Source organism: Salvelinus fontinalis, chromosome 17 (assembly GCF_029448725.1).
Source record: "Salvelinus fontinalis isolate EN_2023a chromosome 17, ASM2944872v1, whole genome shotgun sequence".
Classification (NCBI taxonomy): domain Eukaryota; kingdom Metazoa; phylum Chordata; class Actinopteri; order Salmoniformes; family Salmonidae; genus Salvelinus; species Salvelinus fontinalis.
Window position 1 is genome coordinate 26,331,840 of NC_074681.1, and position 19,363 is coordinate 26,351,202.

At 44.2% G+C, this 19,363-nt stretch overlaps 1 protein-coding gene across 1 annotated transcript in view; it reads left to right on the forward strand.

Annotated features, from left to right (window-relative positions):
• Positions 1-19,363, forward strand: part of LOC129814062 (transient receptor potential cation channel subfamily A member 1-like) — a 25,380-nt gene continuing 6,017 nt past the window's right edge. Inside the window, exons 1-18 of the mRNA XM_055866835.1 lie at positions 1-176; positions 2,650-2,800; positions 2,993-3,168; positions 9,260-9,367; positions 9,522-9,630; positions 9,741-9,886; positions 10,388-10,524; positions 10,624-10,672; positions 10,764-10,863; positions 10,954-11,054; positions 11,487-11,656; positions 12,086-12,250; positions 13,362-13,476; positions 15,371-15,537; positions 15,688-15,778; positions 15,897-15,956; positions 16,076-16,174; positions 19,293-19,363. Coding sequence (XP_055722810.1) covers positions 78-176; positions 2,650-2,800; positions 2,993-3,168; positions 9,260-9,367; positions 9,522-9,630; positions 9,741-9,886; positions 10,388-10,524; positions 10,624-10,672; positions 10,764-10,863; positions 10,954-11,054; positions 11,487-11,656; positions 12,086-12,250; positions 13,362-13,476; positions 15,371-15,537; positions 15,688-15,778; positions 15,897-15,956; positions 16,076-16,174; positions 19,293-19,363 — 2,114 coding nt within the window. The 5' untranslated portion in view covers positions 1-77. The remainder of the gene's footprint in view (positions 177-2,649; positions 2,801-2,992; positions 3,169-9,259; positions 9,368-9,521; positions 9,631-9,740; positions 9,887-10,387; positions 10,525-10,623; positions 10,673-10,763; positions 10,864-10,953; positions 11,055-11,486; positions 11,657-12,085; positions 12,251-13,361; positions 13,477-15,370; positions 15,538-15,687; positions 15,779-15,896; positions 15,957-16,075; positions 16,175-19,292) is intronic.

The following is a 19,363-nucleotide window of genomic DNA, read 5'->3' on the forward strand; positions in this document are numbered from 1 at the left end:
TACACATTCTGTCACAAACCAAACGACATGAAACTTTCAAGTCCTTGTGGAAATGTCGACATGAACAGAAAAGCCTGATGAGCTCTTCAAAGACCGACCTGATGCAGAACAAGACCTACCAACAGTCTGTGATTCATGGAGATCCTGCTACAGAGATTTCTGCCAACATATTTGAGGTAAGTCACGTGGAAAACAGATCTTGCAGATATTCAATTCCTTTTTTAATGTTATTATTGCATGTACAGTTTTTTACTTCTCAATCCTTAATTATTATTAGCAAATCTGATAAACTATTTTAATATGATTTTGTGATTAGTAAAAAATACATTGGTCTAAACCAAATCACATTGTATTTGTCACAAGCGCCGAATACAACTGGTATAGAGTTTACCGTGAAATTCTTGCTTACGAGTCCTTCCCAATGATGGAGAGTTTAAAAATAATAATACAAATAAAAATAGCAACACAAGAGGAATAAAATCAAATACCCAAAAATAGAGCTACAGTGGCTTCAGAAAGTATTCATACCCCTTGACTTATTCCTCAGTTGTTGTGTTACAGCCTGAATTCAAAATGGTTAAAATATATTTTATCTCTCACTCATCTACACACAATACCCCATAATGACAAAATGAAAACATGTTTTTAGAAATTTTTGCAAATTTATTGAAAGTGAAATACATAAATATAGCATTTACATAAGTATTGACACCCAATACTTTGTAGAAGCACCTTTGGCAGCGATTACAGCTGTGAGTCTTTCTGGGTAAGTCTCTAAGAGCTTTCCACACTGGGATTGCGCAAGATTTGCCCATTATTCTTTTCAAAATTCTTCAAGCTCTGTCAAATTGTTTGTTGATCATTGCTAGACAACCATTTTCAGGTCTTGCCATAGATTTTCAATCTGATTTAAGTCAAAACTGTAATTTGGCCACTCAGGAACAGTCACTGTCTTCTTGGCAAGAGACTCTAGTGTAGATTTGGCCTTGTGTTTTAGGTTATTGTCCTGCTGAAAGGAGAATTCATAAAAAAATATGTATGTCTTGTCTTATCATCAGGTGAAGGATAATAGCAAGTAGAAGTAATCAACATTTGAAAATGAATAGATTTGGTAGACAGTGTTATTATATTGACCTCCCCACAGTTCATTGGAAGAGGAAATCTTAACTCTAACATGGTCTATTAGCTAGAAAGATATCTAGGCGGCGTAGAGAAAATGTTGCTGTTGTAAAGCTAATTTTCTTCAATTCTACACATTTTTCCATTTGAGTTGAGAGAATTTTTTAGTTTTGAATCCAATTTCCAGCAATTGTACATGTTTTGGCATGGATCTGAGAGACAATTTGGCAGTATTAAAGCACATTTCCTGCAATTCTATGCATTTTGCCATGGCTAATGTTGTCTTCCTCTGCTCAAACATTAAAATAAAATGAATGGGCATGTGCCCTGGATGCCCATACATTGTTTTTTAAAAATGTAACTGTAATTTGGCCACTCAGGAACAGTCACTGTCTTCTTGGTAAGCAACTCCAGTGTAGATTTGGCCTTGTGTTTCAGGTTATTGTCCTGCTCAAAGGTGAATTAATCTCCCAGTGTCTGGTGGAAAGCAGCCTGAACCAGGTTTTCCTCTAGGATTTTGCCTATGCTTAGCTCCATCCCATTTCTTTTAATCTTGAAAAACTCCCCAGTCCTTAACAATTAGAAGCATACACATAACATGATGCAGCCACCACTACGCTTGAAAATATAGAGTGGTACTCAGTAATGTGTTGTATTGCATTTGCACCAAACATAACACTGTATTCAGGACAAAAAGTAAATTGCTTTGACACATTTTTTGCAGTATTACTTTAGTGCCTTGTTGCAAACAGGATTCATGTTTGGCAAATTTTTACTCATGAACTTATTTGGGCTTGCAATAACAAAGTGGTTGAATACGTTTCAGCTTTTCATTTTTTATTAATTTGTAAAAAATGTTAAAATCATAAGTCCGCTTTGACATTATGGGGTATGTGTGTCGGCCAGTGACAAAAGAAATCTCAATGAAGGCAGGTATAGTGACTGGGCATCAGAATTGATAATAATAAGTAAAATAAAGAACTGAGTAGCAGCAGCAAATGATGAGTGTAAAAGTGTGTGTGTATGTGTGCTTGTGTGTGTAAAGGGTATGTATGTGTGTTTGTGTGGTGTCGATATGCGTGTGTGTGTTATGTGTGTGTGTGCCTATGTAGTGTATGTGAATGTGTGAGAGTTATGTGTTGGAGTGTCAATGTAGGGTGTATATGGTGTATACATGTATATAGTCTAGTGAGGGTCAGTGCAAATAGTTTGAGTACCATTCATTTACTATTAGCAGTCTGGCTATTTAACAGTCGTATGGCTTGGGGGTAGAAGCTGTCTCAGAGCCTGTTGGTCCGAGAGCCGATGCTCCGGTACCGTTTGCCAGACGGTAGCAGAGTGAACAGTCTATGGCTTGGGTGGCTGGAGTCTTTGGCATTTTTTTCTCTAGTTTTAGTTAAGATGTTTAAATTAATTGTCAACTGAACAGTAACAGAATCCAGTGTGTATAATAGTCTTTTGAACAGATGTGTTACTGTAAACCAGATCATAATACAGGATTGATATGGTCTTTCCACACTATGATAATAGTGGGCTCTGCAAGGTGACTCTGTAGCGTTGGGAAAGCACTCAGCCCTGCTGGGAGTCCGTGACCAAGCCAATGCCAGCCCTCTGCATTACGCCACCTCATACGGGCACATCAGCACCATACAGCTCATTGTGCAGTTGACTGGTCCAGAAGGTAAGACGTATTTACTTAGGTATTTATTTACTGTATGCTGTGGTAAATATCTTCCTTGAAACATCGTTATTGTTTGCCATTTTATATTGTCGCCAAAATCGTATTTTTTTTATTTCATCAGTCATGTGATATTGATGTATATATTTAAATGTATTGAGAAAACAAAAATCTCTATCTGTGACCTTTGTGAAGAACTGAATGCCAGTGATGAGGAGGGCAACACTCCATTGCACTGGGCTGTGCAGAGGACCCAGAGAGAGAGCTGTGCTTGCCTGCTGGACCTGGGGGCAGACTCAAACATCCTCAACCTCCGCCTCATGTCTCCCCTACACCTGGCTGTCAGCCTCGGACACAACCCTCTCGTTGAGGTTCGTCCCCTACCTGACCCCCCATTCAGCTCTACTCTAGTACAGGGGTTTTCACATGTTTCTTGCCCAAGGACCCCTGCCCCATCATAGGTGAACAAACAAAAAAAGTAACGTCTTGTCTTATCATCAGGTGAATGATAATAGCAAGTACAAGTAATCAACATTTGAAATGTAATAGATTTGGTGGACAGTTTCATTATATAGACCTCCCCACAGTTCATTGGAAGAGGAAGTATAGACTCTAACATAGTCAATTAGCTAGAAAGATATCTTGGTGTCATAGAGAAAATGTTGCTGTTGTAAAGCAAATATTCTGCAATTTTTTCCATTGAGCTGAGAGAATTCTAAAGTTTTGAAGCTAATTTCCAGCAATTGTACATTTTTTGGCATGGAGCTGAGAGACAATTTTGCCGTTTTCAAGCTTATTTCCTGCATTTCTATACATTTTGCAGAGGTAATGCTCTGTTTCTCTGCTCAAATTCGCTCAAATGACTGTAACTTCCTCTATCTAAGTTCAGACATTTTAGCAATGAAGCCATTTATCTACTTCCCCAGAGTCTGATGAACAGGAACAGCTAGCATGGTAATTGTTCCTGTAGACTTCGAGTCATTGTGCTAATGCTAGCGAGCTATGGCTCGTGAAACCACCTCTAACTTCATACTGGATTCAGGCATAAAAATGGTATCCATGATGGTATTCTGTTGCAACTAGAGGTTTTCACTGATCCACCTGTAGACTGGGGGTCAACAGGGCCTTAAGACCTATGGGGCTCCGCTCCACTCATAGAACTGGAGTTACAACTCTGTGTAAGGCCTGGGTGTCGGAGTGTGAAGGAAAAGCGCAGGAGCAGCAAGTGCAATTACAAATGTTCTTTAATGAACACGTAACAAAATAGGCCACCCTACTAACACACTGGGAGTCCACTATAAACTACCCCAGACACGGGGGAAAATGAACACAGTCCAGAATAACGTGAAGCACGAAAACCAACACCACACTTACATACAAACAATCCCGCACAAAGAAACGTGCGGGCCGGCTGACTAAATAAGCCCAACTAATTACACCCTCATACAAAACAGGTGCACCCAATAAACACATAGGGAGGGGGAGAAAGGATCAGTGGCAGCTAATAGGCCGGTGACGACGACCGCCGAACGCCACCCGAACGGGAAGGAGAGCCTGCCTCGGTCGAAGTCGTGATACTCTGGTAACTATATCGTGGAGCTCCGCCCCATAGGGGAGCTAGTGGTTTAAGGCGGAGCGCGACGCTCCAAAATGTACTCCCTGCCGAGCCAAACACATCCCACTTAATGAAAAGGTCGGGCTCAGCCATGGCTGCGACCAAATCCTGCAGTACTGTAACACACTGTGTCACAATATATTACGTCCTCGGTCCAATCCACCCTACTCAGTCTAGAGGCATCGCCAATGTCTAGTGGGCAGATAAAACAGAATATGAGCAATACTAATCTATACAAACAGATACATTATACTTCAATATTCTGTCAATATTAAAATATTGGACTGATAGTACTGTAATACCAGTTACAGAAGCTATATCCCTCATCCTTCCACCCAAACACAGTCATAGACTTGTGGGCAGGTTAGAATACATGACTCTAATGGACCACACCCTCATGCCATGTAGTCATTCTAATAGAAAAACCGGACCTGATGGGACCACGTCCATTGGTCCTGCATTTCTCCCCTTAGTTCTAGTCCTCCCATCAGCAATGCTGAGTACAGGCTGAACCAATTTGGAAGACATACTCACTGATTCCTCAGCGTAACCCGCAACACTCAATCCATAGGCCAAAGCTAATGATTTAAGGGCAGATAACAGAATATCGACCATACTAATCTGTCTCAGCAGATAGATGATACCTCAATATTCTATCAAAATTTGTGACCGGTCTAATGGTAAAGTAATACTAGTTACAGTACTATTTCCCTCATCACTCCGCCCCAACACTGAGAGCAGGAGAGCGCGAATCTCAGTAGGAAGGACCTGTATTTCTCTATGGCCCATGCCGCCGCTGTCCCCCGACATTGAAGTGGTGGCACAGCCCAGGGTGGGCCTCCCTCGAAGGGGGAGGAAATATTAACACGTTCTGTGAGAAACGGGAGCGACGACACGTTGGTTATACTCGTAACCTTGTGGTTCCAGCCCTCCGTAAACGCAGCATGGGTCTGAACTGCACTAACTGAGGCGCTTGCCTGAGTTAGTGCGTCGTCTCCCAACAGCGATTGCGTCATCGACCCAACATGGGGTTGTGTACGCAGGCTGTTCTTTAAACCTTGAGCCACATTACTCCTAGGAGTCTGTGGTGTAGGGTTTTTATGAGGTATAGCATGGCGGCTCGTCAAGCGCGTCCGCTTTGCTGCCCTCATGTCATTCCCACTCACAACGTCCTCATGTGTGTGCTCAGCTACGCACTCGTGGTGGGCTGGGCTGCACTCAAAGTGGTGAGAGGGAGAGAGAGGGAACCTGAACGGTCTCGGGTTTGTTATGGAAAGAGGTTCTCTTGTGACAAAGTCAATTGGAACACATTCCTTTCTTCAACAAACAACACGTTGGCTCCTCCATCCATCCCTTTGGGTGGGGGGGAACAGTGGGCACCGTCGGACAAGGCGCTACGCTCTCTCCCGTCCTCTCCCCCTCGTCCCGTCATGGTAGGACTGAGCTGTCGGGAGAGGAGATAGAGGAGGCGTCGAGGATTTCCGGCGCCATACTCCATCTCACACAGGCGTCGGCTGTGTGCGCGGGGAGGTCCATGGCCACTTCGGTGGTCGCGGATTGACACCTCTGACTGTCTTTGATGGCCAAGAAGGAGACCTATAAAGCCGCACTTAAACGCCCCCATCTCTGACAGTGGTCTCTTTGGAGCCGCCGTCTCTTCTGGCCGGCCCTAGGGTGTCGCCAGGGTGACGTCACGACCACCTCTCTCGCCGGTGGAGCGGACCCAGGTCTACTAGAGACGGTGAAGCTGGTAGGCTCTCTGTAAGATGCTCTAGCCCTTCCTGCTAAAGGCAGTTGCCTAGATAGCTGCTTCCTCTCCTCCTCCAGCTTCCCAAAACGCTCCTTCCCAAAACGCTCCGTCATTTTTGACGGTGGCTCCAAAGAGACCACTGTCAGAGATGGGGGCGTTTAAGTGCGGCTTTATAGGTCTCCTTCTTGGCCATCAAAGACAGTCAGAGGTGTCAATCCGCGACCACCGAAGTGGCCATGGACCTCCCCGCGCACACAGCCGACGCCTGTGTGAGATGGAGTATGGCGCCGGAAATCCTCGACGCCTCCTCTATCTCCTCTCCCGACAGCTCAGTCCTAAAGAGAGGAAAGAGAAAGAGAGGCTGCTAGGAGGACAATATTATTTGCTGCTGCTACAGCCCGGACACCCAGAGCAAAGGACTTCTCTATCAGCTGAGCTGTGAGCCTGTCCTTGGTCGTAGGTAGAGTGGGTTTTCTGGATGACGGACAGGAGCTCGAACCCGGGACGAGGTATGCAGCCAAGGCGTCCGCGAACCTGGGGATCTCCTGGGGCCGTCTGTCGTCCACTCTGCTGAATGGGGTATACGCCTTTGCCGGCTCTCTGGCCGTTTAAGGCTACCCCCATTCATCCTCCACATACTTACCGAGCGAGGGCATGGCTGGTGCCAACGGCAGAGCCGCCTTTCTTGGTCTAGAGTATGGGCCGTTCACCATCATATCCACTTCCGGGTTGGAGGGAATGGGGGGCAGCGTGATATACAGCCGGCTCGCAGCCGAAAAATCAGAGGGCAGAGAGGCCGTTTTGCGTAGAAGGGGACTGCTGAGAACTCAGAGCCTGTCTCTTCCTCGTCCAAGGATGTGAAAAATCTCTCACTCTCCATGGGGGGGGGGGGGGGGGGGGGTTCAACCTCAGTCAGTGGAGTGGATTGTTCCGGAGAAAAATCCACAAACTTCCCAATATCCTCGTCTTCTCTAGAAGTGGCATCATCATATGAACCTGAGGCTAGCACAGACATGGCGTCTTCTAGAGGGATATCCTCCCTGAAAAATGCCCACCGCTGCTTCCTCGCCTTTAATGAAAGGAGGGCGCAGCCAAGGCATTCCGGGGGATCGGTTACAGAAGCTATATCCTAGTGTGCTGTGATCGTAAGCACACGAAACATAGGTCATGTGAGTCCACGCCATGGTGGAGCAGCGACACTGAGCTCTTAAAATAACTTTTGGATTGGGTGGAAAAAACGTGCTCATTTTATAAGAACAACGTCGAGACTTGGAGATAGACGGCGGGTTCGTCCTGAGACTTATCTTCTCTCTTCTCTAATTGGCCAGTCAGTCCAGTCCAGTCACTGAAGTTAATGGGAGGCTGATTGAGGGGAAGCATCCCCTTCTATAGGGACACCTGTACTCCCATTGGCTGCAGGTGTGTGCATATTTTTCTTTCAGGCTATTCGCTGCCTAGGCAGCGGGGTAAACCACTAGAAGCAGAGCTCCCCTATGGGGCGGAGCTCCACGATACAGAACCTAGCTATGGCAGCTATTAGTTTGCTTTAGCGCGAGTCGGCTTGGTTGGTTGCGGTCTGTCGTCTCTATCTCGCAAAACGTGCTCCCAGGACTAAGTTGAAGAAACCCTGGTCTAATACACCTCTATTATACTTATACACTTCTAGCTAGTGCACCTCCATGTACTATTATTCATTCAGTCTAATAACATAAACTCAGCAAAAAAAGAAACATCCTCTCACTGTCAACTGCATTTATTTCCAGCAAACTTAACATGTGTAAATATTTCTATGAACATAAGAATCAACAACTAAGACTTAAACTGAACAAGTTCCACATGCATGCGACTAACAGAAATGTACTAATGTGTCCCCGAACAAAGGGGGGAGTCAAAATCAAAAGTAACAGGCAGTATCTGGTGTGGCCACCAGCTGCGTTAACTACTGCAGTGCATCTCCTCTTCATGGGCTGCACCAGATTTGCCAGTTCTTGCTGTGAGATGTTACCCCACTCTTCCACCAAGGCACCTGCAAGTTCCCGGACATTTCTGGGGGGAATGGCCCAAGCCCTCACCCTCCGATCCAACAGGTCCCAGACGTGCTCAATGGGATTGAGATCCGGGCTCTTCGCTGGCCATGGCAGAACACTGACATTCCTGTCTTGCAGGAAATCACGCACAGAACGAGCAGTATGGCGGTGGCATTGTCATGCTGGAGGGTCATGTCAGGGTGAGCCTGCAGGAAGGGTACCACTTGAGGGAGGAGGATGTTTTCCCTAAAACGCACAGTGTTGAGATTGCCTGCAATGACAACAAGCTCAGTCCGATGATGCTGTGACACACCGCCCCAGACCATGACAGACCCTCCACCTCCAAATTGATCCCGCTCCAGAGTACAGGCCTCGGTGTAATGCTCATTCCTTCGACGATAAACGCGAATCCGACCAACACCCCTGGTGAGACAAAACCGCAACTCATCAGTGAAGAGCACTTTTTGCCAGTCCTGTCTGGTCCAGCGACGGTGGGTTTGTGCCTATAGGCGACGTTGGTGCCGGTGATGTCTGGTGAGGACCTGCCTTACAACAGGCCTACAAGTCCAGCCTCAGTCCAGCCTCTCAGCCTATTGCGGACAGTCTGAGCACTGATGCACAGTGCGTTCCTGGTGTAACTCGGGCAGTTGTTGTTGCCATCCTGTACCTGTCCCGCAGGTGTGATGTTCGGATGTGCCGATCCTGTGCAGGTGTTGTTACACGTGGTCTGCCACTGCGAGGACGATCAGCTGTCCATCCTGTCTACCTGTAGCGCTGTCGGGAAGCTGTTAGTGTCTTAACGACCGTTCCACAGGTGCATGTTCATTAATCGTTTATGGTTCATTGAGCAAACATGGGAAACAGTGTTTAAACCCTTTACAATGAAGATCTGTGAAGTAATTTGGATTTTTACGAATTATCTTTGAAAGACAGGGTCCTGAAAAAGGGACGTTTCTTTTTTTTTGCTGAGTTTATATTATATAATATACTACGATATTATATGATGATATAATAAGATATGATATCATTCAGTATGATATGATATTATAAATAATTATGTTTTTCCACAGCTGTTACTGTCTCACAGCAACACGGATGCCAACCTGATGGGAGACCAGGGGAACACACCTCTAATGTTGGCCTGCTCGGTTGATAACCATGAAGCTGTGCGTCTACTTGTGTGTGAATATTAATTATATGGCCACTGTATAATTGTCAAATTGTGTGTTCTTGTATGTTTGAACAAGGAGACGTGTGTGATTCATTGATCGTTAGTGATGTCCTATGAGGTTTCTGTTATGTAACTACACTAATTTCACCTGCTGTTGTCAGTTGAAATACAGAGCCAGACTATGTCAACAGAACAAGCGGGGGCATTATCCCATTCACGCAGCAGCGTTTGCAGGGGCTAAGAAATCAATGCTGGTGGTTCTTCAGAAAGGTAAGTAAATAAGAAACATTTGATTTCCTATTACAGTAATCAAATACTCATTTTGGTACTCAAACAATATCCAGCAGATAATTCTAACTCACTCATTTCCTCTGCTGAAGGTGAGGAGATGGGTTTCTCAGCTGAAACGCACATCAACTACGTGGACAAATCATTCAGCACTCCTCTTCATCTGGCCATCCATGGAGGAAACCTGGAGGCCATCAAACTCTGCATAGAACAGGGAGCAAAAATCGATCAACAACAGGTATGTCAGCTGGTGATGATGACGCTAAGAAGCTTTTTCTGTGGATATGTAAATAATCATCCAAACTGCACCTACAAATATCATATACCGTATATTCACGTATATGGATTTCAAAATCTAACACAAAAATAACGTTGGTTCTTTCTCAGAACCATAGACAAAAGCACATATATTTAGAAGGCTTCTGAGTAATAGGAAAGACCAATTATGAACCTTAATGATCCTTTACTTCTAATATAAAACAGTTCCCGTTACAGGCATTCATTTGAAAGGTTCTTAGACCTGAGGTTTTTACAATGTGTTACAGTAAAGCAACAATGAGTTATGCATCCACCCATAATGGGTACATTGTCAGTTCATGTTACACCCAAGAGACATTGGAAGATAACCAAATCCACTCTAAATCTAATCAAGGGGAACGGACCAGTGTCTGTAATATCCTGACATCATTTCAAACTGGTCATTGTGACCTCTGTCATGTCTTTGTGCTTCTCTTTACAGTGTGACAAATCCACAGCCCTCCACTTTGCCTGCACCCAGGGAGCATCCGAGGCCGTCAAACTCATGCTATCGGCATATGATAGAGTCTGTGATGTCATCAATATCCCAGATGGAGCTAGCCAAACTCCACTGCATAAGTAGTACACTGTATACTGTATGCATTTTCATTGGACAAGACGTTTAGGTAAAAATGATATCTTACTCTCTTACTCTTTTATCATATTTTTCACCAACAGAGCAACAATATTTGACCATGTTGGATTGGCTGAATACCTCATTTCAAAGGTGAACACAAAACATGAAAATAACCAAGAGAAAAATATCAATATTTCCAGTGTTTCACGATCTAATCATATTAATATTTATTCTTTGACAGGGTGCAGACATTAATTCCATTGACTGTAAGGGTCATACGCCACTGCTTCTGGCAACAAGCTGTAGTGCATGGAAAACAGTGGGCCTTCTTCTTACACATGGTAAGTTTCTCAAAGAGAAGCATATGTCTCACATGTAGTTTATGCTATTGTATGGTTTGTCATGATCCTGTTCATCCTCTCCTATTTTAGGGGCTAATTTAAAAATAAAAGACAAATATGACTGCAATTTCCTTCACCTTGCCATCTTGCAGCCTAAAGGTCTGAAAAACCTTCCTCCAGAAGTCTTACAGGTAATATTATGTAATGAACGTACCTGCTAGAAGTTTCAATAGCAATGATGAAGCTTCCAAAATGACACTGAGATCCATGTTAAAATTTTAAGGCAACATTTTAAGGCAATTTTAAGGCAAGTTCTAAATATTGCAATGAGCTCATACAGTATGTTTTAATGAGCTTTAGTGGGGATCTTGTTAGAACAAACACGTAGTGCATTACTGCCACCTAGCGTAGAGAACTTGAAGCAAATCCAACACACGAAGAAGGATCACAGGGTCATAAGTGTTAGCCTCTGTATTCAGCAAGGTTCATTATTAAAACCATATATCTTCTTGTGACTGTCTCAGTAGGATTGACATGAACAATCATTTTGAATAAAGTTGGCAGTAAACACTTAGTTTGACTCTTGAGACCCCAATGTTATCATATTGTCTCTTGCCACACAGTGCAGCAATGTGAGAGAGCTCCTGGGTGCGGAGGACTATGAGGGTTGTACTCCCCTGCATTACGCCTGCAGACTGGGAATCCCAGAGTCAGTGACGAACATGCTCGGACTCAACGCCTCACTAGACCAGAAATCTAAGAAGAAGAAATCTGCACTGCATTACGCAGCCGAGTGAGTTACTTAAGGAGTAAGACATGGTATATGGCCAATATACCACGGCTAAGGGCTGTTCTTAGGCATGACGCAATGCGGACACAGCCCGTAGCCGTGGTATATTGGGCCATATATCACTTACCCCCGAGGTGCCTTATTGCTATTATAAACTGCTTACCAACGTAATTAGTGCAGTAAAAGTTTTGTCATACCCGGTGTATAAGGTCTGATATACCACGGCTGTCAGCCAATCAGCATTCAGGGCTCAACCCACCCAGTTTATAATTCTGAATAAATCTCTACATTATTGACTCATTGAGTTGTCAATAGACTAATTATACCCCAAAAACATGAACAATTTCACTGTTTGCTATTTTGGCTGGTTTTCAGTTTAGCATTAGTTGTATTTGATAACTTACTTTTTATGATCAATCTTTTCTATTCCAGGTATGGGAGGATAAACACCTGCCACAGACTCCTGGAGTGGATGACCTGCACCAGGCTGCTGAACGAGGGAGATGAGAGGGGGATGACTCCCCTCCACCTGGCATCCCGAGGCGGCCATATTAAAGTGCTGGAGCTACTGCTGCGGAAAGGAGCTCTGTTCCACAGGTACAGTACTCAGTGGTGGAAACATTTTCATACTTGAGTAAAAGTAAAGATACCTTAATAGAAAATGACTCAAGTAAAAGGGAAAGTCACCCAGTAAAATACTTGTAAAGGTGTCTGTGTGTAGCTGGTGAGATGAGTCAGGCGCAGGACAGCAGATATGAGTAATAAAATACATTACTCAAAAATTCAAACATAACACGTAATATACACGGCCACACAAATACGGGCCACAATACAACAAACAATCACTCACAAATACAACATGTAGAACAGGGGGTTAAATAATAAACAAGTAATTGATTAAATGAAGCCAGGTGTGAAAAGACAAAGACAGAACAAATGGAAAATGAAAAGTGGATCGGCGGTGGCTAGAAAGCCGTTGACATCGACCGCCGAACGCCGCCCGAACAAGGAGAGGGACCGACTTCGGCCGGAAGTCCGACTTCGGGCGGAAGTGACAATACTACTTGAGTAAAAGTCCAAAAGTCTTTGGTTTTAAATAAAATTAAGTGTCAAAAGAAAATGTAATTGCTAAAATATACTTAAGTATAAAAAGTAAAAGTATAAATATTTTTTTATTCCTTATATAAAACAAATCAGATGGCATCATTTTCTTTCTTTCTTTATTTTACGTATAGACAGGGGCATGATCCAACACTCACACATAATTTACATTCAAAGCATGTGTTTAGTGAGTCTGCCAGATCAGAGGCAGTAGGGATGTTCTCTTGATAAGTGTGTGAATTAGATAATTTTCCTGTCTTGCTAAGTATTCAAAATGTAACGAGTACTTTGGGTGTCAGGGAAAATGTATGGAGTAAAAAGTACATAATTTTCTTTAGGAATGTACTGAAGTAAAAGTAAAGTGGTAAAGTACAGATACCCAAAAACACTACTTAAGTAGTACTTTCAAGTATTACTTTACTTAATTACTACACCACTGACAGTATTTCAGACCTCCTACGCACACACTCACTCAAACTCGACGTTAATCCGAGTGAGGTGAACCATTATTTACCAAACCAGTGGAAACCAATGTCTATCTTTTTACTAGATTTTCCATTTTGAATCAGCTGCAGTAGTAATGAATGTTTACTGTATGCCATTGCAGTGATTCTAAAGGTTGGACCTGTCTACATCATGCTGCAGCAGAAGGATATACCCAGACCATGATCATACTCCTGGAATCAAATATAAAACTGCTGGACAAAACAGATGAAGACATGGTTTGGGTCCTCTCTTTTTCCACATTCCCTTACCCTGAAGTGGGCTCATCTTCACATTCCCTTACCCTGAGGTGGGCTCATCTTCACATTCCCTTACCCTGAGGTGGGCTCATCTTCACATTCCCTTACCCTGAGGTGGGCTCATCTTCACATTCCCTTACCCTGAGGTGGGCTCATCTTCACATTTCCTTATCCTGAGGTGGGCTCATCTTCACATTCCCTTACCCTGAGGTGGGCTCATCTTCACATTCCCTTACCCTGAGGTGGGCTCATCTTCACATTCCCTTACCCTGAGGTGGGCTCATCTTCACATTCCCTTACCCTGAGGTGGGCTCATCTTCACATTCCCTTACCCTGAGGTGGGCTCATCTTCACATTCCCTTACCCTGAGGTGGGCTCATCTTCACATTTCCTTATCCTGAGGTGGGCTCATCTTCACATTCCTTTACCCTGAGGTGGGCTCATCTTCACATTCCCTTACCCTGAAGTGGGCTCATCTTCACATTCCTTTACCCTGAGGTGGGCTCATCTTCACATTCCCTTACCCTGAGGTGGGCTCATCTTCACATTCCCTTACCCTGAGGTGGGCTCATCTTCACATTTCCTTATCCTGAGGTGGGCTCATCTTCACATTCCCTTACTCTGAGGTGGGCTCATCTTCACATTCCCTTACCCTGAGGTGGGCTCATCTTCACATTCCCTTACCCTGAGGTGGGCTCATCTTCACATTTCCTTATCCTGAGGTGGGCTCATCTTCACATTCCCTTACCCTGAGGTGGGCTCATCTTCACATTCCCTTACCCTGAGGTGGGCTCATCTTCACATTCCCTTACCCTGAAGTGGGCTCATCTTCACATTCCTTTACCCTGAGGTGGGCTCATCTTCACATTCCCTTACCCTGAGGTGGGCTCATCTTCACATTTCCTTATCCTGAAGTGGGCTCATCTTCACATTCCTTTACCCTGAGGTGGGCTCATCTTCACATTCCCTTACCCTGAGGTGGGCTCATCTTCACATTCCCTTACCCTGAGGTGGGCTCATCTTCACATTTCCTTATCCTGAGGTGGGCTCATCTTCACATTCCCTTACTCTGAGGTGGGCTCATCTTCACATTCCCTTACCCTGAGGTGGGCTCATCTTCACATTCCCTTACCCTGAGGTGGGCTCATCTTCACATTTCCTTATCCTGAGGTGGGCTCATCTTCACATTCCCTTACTCTGAGGTGGGCTCATCTTCACATTCCCTTACTCTGAGGTGGGCTCATCTTCACATTCCCTTACCCTGAGGTGGGCTCATCTTCACATTTCCTTACACTGAGGTGGGCTCATCTTCACATTCCCTTACCCTGAGGTGGGCTCATCTTCACATTCCCTTACCCTGAGGTGGGCTCATCTTCACATTCCCTTACCCTGAGGTGGGCTCATCTTCACATTCCCTTACCCTGAGGTGGGCTCATCTTCACATTCCCTTACCCTGAGGTGGGCTCATCTTCACATTCCCTTACTCTGAGGTGGGCTCATCTTCACATTCCCTTACTCTGAGGTGGGCTCATCTTCACATTCCCTTACCCTGAGGTGGGCTCATCTTCACATTCCCTTACTCTGAGGTGGGCTCATCTTCACATTTCCTTAACCTGAGGTGGGCTCATCTTCACATTCCCTTACTCTGAGGTGGGCTCATCTTCACATTTCCTTAACCTGAGGTGGGCTCATCTTATCTGTTTCCTTTCTGTTTAGCTTGAGGGAGTAAGATGTCTATGTTGAAATACAGAGAAAGTCTTCCACAAATAGATACCATTCCTCTTTCTGAAAAAGGAAATCCAAAGGTCATTGTTGCCGTTATATACAATCCTAAATTCTAATTTCGAAGTGCTATGTTTTACTTTTGGTCCAGAACACAGCGTTACATCTGGCTGCCAGGGAGGGCCATGCGGCTGCAGTGACACTGCTCCTGGGCAGAGGGGCCCAGATGATGCTCAACAAGAGTGATGCCTCCTTCCTCCACGAAGCTGTTCTCAACGGCAGGAAAGACGTTGCCTTCGCTGTCATCCACAATGAGAGGTTGGGACACTGTTGCAAGATACAGTGGATACTTTATCTATGTGCTGTTACGATGCTTTGACAGTACAGTGATGTGTTTGATTATTGGTATTCAGTTGGATTGCATGACAATGCCATATTGACATGTACAATATAACCTGTTTGTTTCAGATGTGCTGAGGCTATGCTATTGTTCGAAGTGAAGTCAACTAAGCGATGTGTTGTCATGGACATGATAGAGTTCCTGCCAGAGTCGTTCAAAGTTAGTTGTATTTAAAAAACTATGCATAAAGGAAACTATCATAAAGGAAATGGATACAAATCTCCCATTTCTCAGTCAGCATATTAGAAAACATTAATGGTGCAGTGTTTCTCCACAGTATCTTTTGGACACTTGTGTGAAGGAGTCAGATGTTGACGTAAATAGTTACAACTACTCTGTAAGTCTGTTCTCTCTATTCTGTATTTGGTATTACCTTCTTAAAACTCAGATTCATTATTGCTTAATCAAATTCACAAAAACATTCCAGTTGTAAACGAATATGTCTTTTATCAACAGATCGAGTACACTTTCAAATGGCTCCAAGCTCCCATTCATATCATTAAGCTTGCAAAAACAGACAAAAGCTACTACTTCCAGCCTCTCACTGCTCTGAACGTTAGTACCCACTGCAATACTGTAGAGCAGTGTTTCCTAACTCTGGTCCTCCAGTACCCCAACAGTACATATTTTTATTGTAACCCTGGACAAGCACACCTGATTCAACTTGTCAACTAATCATCAAGCCCTCAATGAGTTGAATGAGGTGTGTTTGTCCAGGGCTACAAAGAAAATGTGTCCTGTTGAGGGTACTGGAGAACCAGGGTTGTGAAACACTGCTGTAAACTGAACTGCGCTGTTTTCAAACATGCTATTTTTCTCTAGGGTTAAGGGCCATGACGTTTCCCCAACTAACACTTTAAAGCAAAACAGTGCAATATCAGAAACAGGTCATATACAGTGACTTCGGAAAGTAATTTGACACCATGACTTTTCCCACATTTTGTTACATTACAACCTTATTCTTAATTTGTTTTTGTTTTTTTACTTCCAGCAATCTACACACAATAACCCATAATGACAAATCGAAAACAGGTTTTTAGACATTTTTGCAAATGTATTAAAAATAAAAACAGAAATACCAAATTTACATAAGTATTCAGACCCTTTGCTATGAGAATTGTGAGCAGTTGATGTTATTCTTCAATAACACAGACCCCAAAGCAAATCAGGGGGAGAAAAAAATATTTATTCAAAGAGAACAAATCATAGTTGTTATGCTGGAAAGTAGATGACAGGTGTTCATTCTTCCCTGTCCTCAATGGTTTCTCCACTGAACAAAGAGACAGGATGTAGTTTATACCCCAACCCTAGCCTGCGGTTGACCAATTAGAATTCCTTGCAGCAAAATTGGGCCAATGGCCAAATAACAAGTATCCCGTTTCAGGCTCAATGTATAGACAATTTGGACCAATGAGAACTTGCCACATGTAGCTATGAGTCCTGGACTGAAATTCCCCCCGTGTCCCTGAACCATTCATCTTCAGTTCTCCTCTTGACCTTTAGTCCTCTGCATTGTGTATTTACCTTTGAATATTCTTAAATAATCAAAATGGACCTCAGGTGCATCCTGTTTCCATTGATAATCCTTGAGATGTTTCTACAACTGGATTGTAGTCCACCTGTGATAAATTCAATTGATTGGACATGATTGGAAAGGCACACGCCTGTATAGATAAGGTCCCACAGTTGACAGTGTATGTCAGAGTAAAAACCAAGCCATATGAGGTCGAAGGAATTGTCCGTAGAGCTCTGAGACAAGATTGTGTCGAGGCACAGATCTGGGGAAGGGTACCAAAAAATGTCTGCAGCATTGAAGTTCCTCAAAAACACAGTGGCATCCATCATTCTTAAATGGAAGAAGTTTGGAACCACCAAGACTCTTCCTAGTAATTATGGGGTATTTTGTGTACATTGATGAGGGAAAAAAATATTTAGTTCATTTTAGAATGAAGCTGTAACGTAACAAAATGTGAAAAAAATCAAGAGGTTGGAATACTTTCTGAAGGCACTGTATGTACACTGCTCAAAAAAATAAAGGGAACACTTAGACAACACAATGTAACTCCAAGTCAATCACACTTCTGTGAAATCAAACTGTCCACTTAGGAAGCAACACTGATTGACAATAAATTTCACATGCTGTTGTGCAAATGGAATAGACAAAAGGTGGAAATTATAGGCAATTAGTAAGACGCCAACAAAAAAGGAATGGTTCTGCAGGTGGTGACCACACACCACTTCTCAGTTCCTATGCTTCCTGGCTGATGTTTTGATCACTTTTGAATGCTGGCGGTGCTTTCACTCTAGTGGTAGCATGAGACGGAGTCTACAACCCACCCAAGTGGCTCAGGTAGTGCAGTTCATCCAGGATGGCACATCAATGCGAGCTGTGGCAAAAAGGTTTGTTGTGTCTGTCAGCGTAGTGTCCAGAGCATGGAGGCGCTACCAGGAGACAGGCCAGTACATCAGGAGACGTGGAGGAGGCCGTAGGAGGGCAACAACCCAGCAGCAGGACCGCTACCGCCGCCTTTGTGCAAGGAGGTGCACTGCCAGAGCCCTGCAAAATGACCTCCAGCAGGCCACAAATGTGCATGTGTCAGCATATGGTCTTACAAGGGGTCTGAGGATCTCATCTCGGTACCTAATGGCAGTCAGGCTACCTCTGGCGAGCACATGGAGGGCACATGGAGGTGCCACCCCACACCATGACTGACCCACCGCCAAACCGGTCATGCTGGAGGATGTTGCAGGCAGCAGAACGTTCTCCACAGCGTCTCCAGACTCTGTCACGTCTGTCACATGTGCTCATGTGCTCAGTGTGAACCTGCTTTCATCTGTGAAGAGCACAGGGCGCCAGTGGCGAATTTGCCAATCTTGGTGTTCTCTGGCAAATGCCAAACGTCCTGCACGGTGTTGGGCTGTAAGCACAACCCCCACCTGTGGACGTCGGGCCCTCATACCACCCTCATGGAGTCTGTTTCTGACCATTTGAGCAGACACATGCACATTTGTGGCCTGCTGGAGGTCATTTTGCAGGGCTCTGGCAGTGCACCTCCTTGCACAAAGGCGGAGGTAGCGGTCCTGCTGCTGGGTTGTTGCCCTCCTACGGCCTCCTCCACGTCTCCTGATGTACTGGCCTGTCTCCTGGTAGCGCCTCCATGCTCTGGACACTACGCTGACAGACACAGCAAACCTTTTTGCCACAGCTCGCATTGATGTGCCATCCTGGATGAGCTGCACTACCTGAGCCACTTGTGTGGGTTGTAGACTCCGTCTCATGCTACCACTAGAGTGAAAGCACCGCCAGCATTCAAAAGTGACCAAAACATCAGCCAGGAAGCATAGGAACTGAGAAGTGGTGTGTGGTCACCACCTGCAGAACCATTCCCTTTTTGGGGGTGTCTTACTAATTGCCTATAATTTCCACCTTTTGTCTATTCCATTTGCACAACAGCATGTGACATTTATTGTCAATCAGTGTTGCTTCCTAAGTGGACAGTTTGATTTCACAGAAGTGTGATTGACTTGGAGTTACATTGTGTTGTTTAAGTGTTCCCTTTATTTTTTTGAGCAGTGTATTTGTCATTCCCACACAACATTGTTGGATAGTGGAAAGGAAAACATAATTATCTGATATGTATTCAAAGTATTTATATTGTTATTTTTTTACTAGTACATGGTGCAATTTAATCGCATAGAGCTTCTGACCCATCCTGTCTGCAAGAAGTATCTAGAAATGAAATG